At 34.7% G+C, this 6,843-nt stretch overlaps 1 protein-coding gene across 1 annotated transcript in view; it reads left to right on the forward strand.

Annotated features, from left to right (window-relative positions):
• Positions 1-3,139: 3,139 nt before the first annotated feature.
• Positions 3,140-6,843, forward strand: part of LOC106473094 (N-acetylglucosamine-1-phosphotransferase subunits alpha/beta-like) — a gene marked incomplete at its 3' end in the record, with an annotated part of 56,937 nt that continues 53,233 nt past the window's right edge. Inside the window, exon 1 of the mRNA XM_013933774.2 lies at positions 3,140-3,289. Within this exon, the coding sequence (XP_013789228.2) occupies positions 3,146-3,289 (144 nt within the window). The remainder of the gene's footprint in view (positions 3,290-6,843) is intronic.

Consider the following 6,843-nt stretch of genomic DNA (forward strand, 5'->3'; position numbering starts at 1 on the left):
AAACTGACATCTATAAAACATGATGTAATACTACACTGATGTCTATAAAACATTTTATAATCCTAAACTGACATCTATAAAACATGATGTAATACTACACTGATGTCTATAAAACATTTTATAATACTACACTGACATCTATAAAACATGACATAATACTACACTGATGTCTATAAAACATTTTATAATACTACACTGACATCTATAAAACAGGTTATAATCCTAAACTGACATCTATAAAACATGATGTAATACTACTTGACTGTGTAATGTGTGTTTGGATAAGTTCTTTATATGACTGTGTAATGTGTGTTTGGATAAGTTCTTTATATGACTTTGTAATGTGTGTTTGGATATTGTACCCTACCTTTGCTTAAATATTTGTTTTCTTTGATTTGTGCTGCACTCTATATGTGCATGCCTCATTCCCATCAGGCTTCTGTTAGCTATACTTTTACATATGTGCATGCCAATTTCTCCATATTTAGACTCTCAGTTGTTAAGAGTGGTTAATTTTATTCATTGAGTCTAACCCTGATTCTTCTGTATGTTTTTTCCTTGCCCAATTGTCCTACCTCCATTTGACCCTTACTACAATCCTCAATTACCTATTTTAAATTCCTCTCCTTTCCATGGTTATCCACCTCTCACCCACAGGCTTTTCTGAGGATACTCTTTCACTTATGTTTTCCATGTTGGCACCTACTCAACATTTTCCCTTGAAACATGGTTTCTTTGTTGTTGGGATCTCCTGGGTAGGGATGCATTGTTTATTAATGGGTGACTTTTGGTGCCATTTTGATGGTAGTCAAATTTGGAGAATGTCAAAATCACAGACATCAAGAATAGAGGCTGTTTGCCAATTCCCCTTCATTTCTGCCTGAGTTTCTTGCCTATCACTAAATTCCACACTACCAATGGTACAAGTGTTTATCTCGTGGATTCTGACACAGTGGGTGTATGTTTGACCAGGTTTGAGTACCTCTATTACAATTTCATTTTGGTTCATTTGGGTGTTGGCATAAGGTTTATTCCTTCACCTTCCTCCTTTATCCCCAAATACTGTCTCCTTCCCTTCTCCTCAGCATCCACTTTCTGGCCATCATTTCTTGGAAGTGGTTCAGACTCTACTTCCCCAGGATGCTATAGAACTTGTCAATCATACTTCTTCAGGATTTTATTCCAGGCTGGTATTTCTCTAGATTACTAGGGACTGGGATCCAGTTATAGGTTTGTCACATCTTAACCTTTTGTTCGACCTTCTTTCTTTCACATGGAGTCCTTCTGCACACTTCAGTGAGCATTTATGTCTAGTTTTTGGTGCCTATTTTGACATCCTTATTTCCCCACCATTTGGTATGGTGTTTTCGTCATTTTTCTGTTGAATGCTTGTGGTCTTTGCTCAACTTAGTCATAACCAAGGGTTGTGCTCCCATCCTTACATGAAGGATGAGTTTTTGTTAGCTCCAGCCCAACATGCTGCTCACGAACACGCTCAGTTGTTTCTTTGTGAAGGAACTGTTGTGGGATGATTCGTACAGTGGGAGTAGCTTTTTTCTTATCCAGACCCAATAGTTTGTACACATGGGAATATTTTTCTCCTTTTTATTTACAATTGATGGAGCTTGTGGTTTAGTTATTCTTCTTCCTACTTTATTACCAGCTTATTTTGCCTTTTGGCTCAACAGAAACAACCTTACAGTTGGTGTTCCTCTTTAACCTTTCTGGTCCGAATTTATGGATGCTTCTCTTATGGGTTGGGGAGCACTTATAGATTTACAGAAACTTCCTACAGTTGCCTGGATGTGCTGATGTTGGTTAGAGTTGGACTGGCCAACATAAGTGTTCACACATGTGGTTGAGCTAGGAGTCTACTCCTACTGTGGACTGAACAATACATTCCCAATGCCACATGGTTTTGGACTGGAGTTAATCCTTCACATTGCATTCCACCTTCCTACCGTCACTTGAATGTCAGGTTCCCAGTTGGCTGGTGTTGCTTGTGTACTGGGTCTGCACATATGCTAGCTTGGGTTCTCATGACAGAAGTTTTCTTTCCCTTGTGGTTCCTGGGCCTGAGGTGAAGACAATAGTGATCCTTCTCCTACCATGAACTGGATGTTCCATTCCTGGTGTCACTGGTCTGAAGTGTCCCAGCTGCTCTACACCAATGGCACATCTGTGTGATTATTGGATGTGCCACCTTACCACCCATTTAGCAACATTTTTAGTCATCAAGGGTGATGGGTATACCTGGTTCAGATGTGGTATGGTCTCATATGAATTTCTTCCTCATTGAGGGGTCACATTTCTGAAGGGTGCTCATCTAGGTAATTTTGTACCAGTCCCTCCATTAGGTCAATGTGGGATTTTAGCTATTATGTGAGGGTATGTAAGGTACTTTATCAGAAGTTATAATTTTGCTACATTGAAAATGTATTAGTGATAGATAGTTATGTCCTCTTATATTTCCCACCCATCTTCCATTTTTCTGGTGCAACTTTTTTTGCCTACTCTGGAAGTGATGATTGTGCTTTGCAGTATAGAGGGAGTCAGCTATGCTAGGAGGGTTGTCACATGTTCATTTGCATGTTACAATGCAGTTATAATATGTGTAAATGCATGATGTTAGGTAAGAGCCTCAAGACTAGTGGTGAGCAGACATTACACAGATAGAGGGCAGCACAAATCAAGAAAAGCTATTATGTGAGAAGAGGTAAGTATTTACCTGAAATATAGTTTCAGTTTAGGAAAATTATAACTTTTGACAATGACCACTACCTTAACTATCTCCTAATTCAGACCTGCATACACCTGGGTTTTTCACCATGCACAGATGAGAGAGTTTGGCGTCAGGAGATGTTACAACAATGAACAATTCAATTAGTTCTATTACCTTTGTGATTTGATGTGACTGACAGTTTATCATAAAATCAATATTTTTTTTTTTTATCCAGAGAACTTTTCTTGGGACAAACAAGACTGTCTTTAGTGTTTGTGTTTGAGTAGTGCTTTCACTCAATTTACTAGTCTGTGTTTTAAGAATAAACTTTAAGGGCTTCCTGTTAAATTTATTTGGAACATTTAAACATTTAATATAAAGAAACACAGTTTAGTTATTTACTTTTTTTATTATTTTTTTCAGATGTATGTGTTTGAGGAGCGTGGCCTAGCGGTATTTATTCTTTCTTCAGGCGATTCCTTAGACCTGCTGTATCAACAGAATGTAACATTTGGAACTAAGATGGCTAAGATGGCTTCTGCTCATCTTCTAACAAAATTAAGTGCAGTGAGTCAAATATCTTTATCAGTTCCTTGATTGATTTTTTGAAATATGAGATTCTTTAACAAATTACTTACAAGAAAATCAAGTGATTGTAATGATAAGTAGTTATTCATAAGATAAGTATGTAATTCATAAAAATATTTCTCCACATCCACAAAGAATTATAGTAGTATAAGTATAAGGCTCTAGAGTAGTATAAAAAATATTTTTAGACATTACTTTAATACCAGAGTAGTTTATAAAAATCTTTTATAGACATCAGTATAAAGAACTTATCCAAACACACATTACACAGTCATATAAAGAACATATACGTTCCAACAGTTCTTCACAACAAATGTCTAATAGTTTTCAAAGTAATGCTAAAACCTAGAGTATTTTGTCTGAAAATGTTCTTAAATAAATGTAGGTATTAAGTAGCCTATTTTAAGATGAAATGGATAAAGTAAATAATTAAAGATTTCTTGAATGTACAATTTGAATGTTTTTGCTCATTTATTTTGTGTCTATCACTAAAAAAGTAGTTGAAATTATTTCAAAAATGATGCAAATGCTAATATTTTTGGAAATATTGTGAAACAGTTCAAAAAACTTTCAAGTAAATATTTATTAAATAAAAGACAAATTATTTCATATTTGTAATAATCATTTTGACATTGGGGGCAAGGGCTGAGGTGTCCTGGTTTATTGGTTTGAAAATCTGGTAATCCTAGAATTATCAGTCATAAAAACTGAAAACACTGCATAAACACAGCTATTAAGGCATTAATTACTAATCTTACAAACTGAAAAAACTACTCAAACATAGGCACTAAGTCAGGAGTGAGTTATCAATACTGCAAACTTAAAATACCACACAAACACAGACACCAGTGAATTACCAATCTGAAAACACTACTGACACGCAAGACACTTGTGAATTATCAATCTGAAAACACTACTCACACACTAGACACCAGTGAATTATCAATCTGAAACACTACTCACACACAAGACACTTGTGAATTATCAATCTGAAACACTACTCACACACAAGACACTGGTGAATTATCAATCTGAAAACACTACTCACACACAAGACACTTGTGAATTATCAATCTGAAAACACTACTCACACACAAGACACTTGTGAATTATCAATCTGAAAACACTACTCACACACAAGACACTTGTGAATTATCAATCTGAAAACACTACTCACACACTAGACACTAGTGAATTATCAATTTGATATTCAGTAACCTACTTGGTTTAGTTATTCGGTAACCTACTTGGTTTAGTTATTCGGTAACCTACTTGGTTTAGTTATTCGGTAACCTACTTGGTTTAGTTATTCGGTAACCTACTTGGTTTAGTTATTCGGTAACCTACTTGGTTTAGTTATTCGGTAACCTACTTTGTTTAGTTATTCGGTAACCTACTTGGTTTAGTTATTCGGTAACCTACTTGGTTTAGTTATTCAGTAACCTACTTGGTTTAGTTATTCAGCTATATACTTAGTTTAGTTATTCAGCTATATACTTAGTTTTAATTATTCAGTAACCTACTTGGTTTAGTTATTCAGTAACCTACTTGGTTTAGTTATTCAGCTATATACTTAGTTTAGTTATTCAGCTATATACTTAGTTTTAATTATTCAGTTACCTACTTAGCTTGCTTATAAGTTAGTGACAGACTTTGTTTAATTATATAGTTACCTACTTTGCTTGCTTATAAGTTAGTTACAGACTTAGTTTAATTATTCAGTTACCTACTTAGCTTGCTTATAAGTTAGTGACAAACTTAGTTTATTTATTAACTATCCTATTTAGATTAGTTATTCAGTTACCTAGTTCGATTAATTATTCAGTTACCTACAAAGTTAGTTTTCTCATTTATATACCTTCCATATCAACCTACCGTGTACCTATTATATAAATATACCTACCCCATCTATATAACAATCCATTGTGTACTTTTATAAATATACCTAACCCATCTATATAAGAACCCATTGTGTACTTATTATATAAATATACCTAGCCCACCTTCTATGTCAACCAATTATGTACCTATTATATAAATATACCTAACCCATCTTCTATATGAACCCACTTTTTACTCATTGTGTATTGAATGTATAAATATACCTAACCCTGTTCTACATCAACCCACTGCTTACCTATTATATAAATATACCTAACCCACCTTCGATATCAACCCATTGTGTACCTATCATATAAATATACCTAAGCCACATCCTATATCAACCATGTACCTATTATATAAATATACCTAACCAACCGTCTGTATCAACACACTGTGTACCTATTATATAAATATACTTAACCAACCTTCAATATGTATCCATTGTTCACCTATTATATAAATATACCTAACCCACATCCTATATCAACCGTGTACCTATTATATAAATATACCTAACCAACCTTCTGTATCAACCCACTGTGTACCTATTATATAAATATACCAAACCCACCTTCTATATCAACCCACTGTTTACCTATTATATAAATATACCTATCCCACCTTCTATATCAACACATTGTGTCCCTACTATATAAATATACTTTGTTCTATATCAACCCATTGTGTATCTGTTACATAAATATACCTTTCCCACCTTCTACATCAACCCTTTGTGTACCTATTATATAAATATACCTAACCCACCGTCTATATCAACCCACTGTGTACCTATAATATAAATATACCTAATTCATTATGTACCTATTATATAAATATACTTAACCAACCTTCAATATCAACCCATTGTTAACCTATTATATAAATATACCTAACCCACCTTCTATATCAACACACTGTGTACCTATTATATAAATATACTTAACCAACCTTCAATATGAATCCATTGTGAACCTGTTATATAAATATACCTAACCCACCTTCTATATCAACATACTGTGTACCTATTATATAAATACACCTAACCAATTGTGTACCTATTATATATATATATATATATACACACACACTGAGTGGTCACAAGTAAATAGACATCTAATTTTTTGTCATTTAACTGATTTATGCTAACTAATTTGTGTTCACGGAGCACTATATAAATGAAAATGGTCCACACACTAATTATCTTGTGCTACAACATGCCTAGAACTCAAGGTTCTCTCAAATTGTCAGATTTTGTTAGAGAAAGAATAGTTGGTCAAGCAGATGGTGGAATTAGTCAGCGACAAATTTCGCAGAATTTGGGAATCCCGCTTTCGACGATCAACAGAATCATCGTGCAGTTCAGGAAACAACTGAGTAGCATCCGGGTCGTCCTGGTCCATCAGAGAGGACAAAAAGGGCTGTCAAGAGGAGCATCGAAATGGATCCCATATTAACGACTGCATAAGTGGCCAAAGTTGGTGAGATGAGCCCGAAATCTGTTCAACAGATTCTCCACAGATTGGGTTATCATTGCAGAGCAGCTAGACAGAAGCCCTTATTAAGACCTGCCAACATAGTCAGATGAAAGAAGTGGGCAAGTGATATGATGACCAAGCCTCTGGACTTTTGAAAGACCGTATTGTTCTCAG

This window comes from Limulus polyphemus, unplaced genomic scaffold, assembly GCF_000517525.1.
Source record: "Limulus polyphemus unplaced genomic scaffold, Limulus_polyphemus-2.1.2 Scaffold5878, whole genome shotgun sequence".
NCBI classification, from domain to species: Eukaryota; Metazoa; Arthropoda; class Merostomata; order Xiphosura; family Limulidae; genus Limulus; species Limulus polyphemus.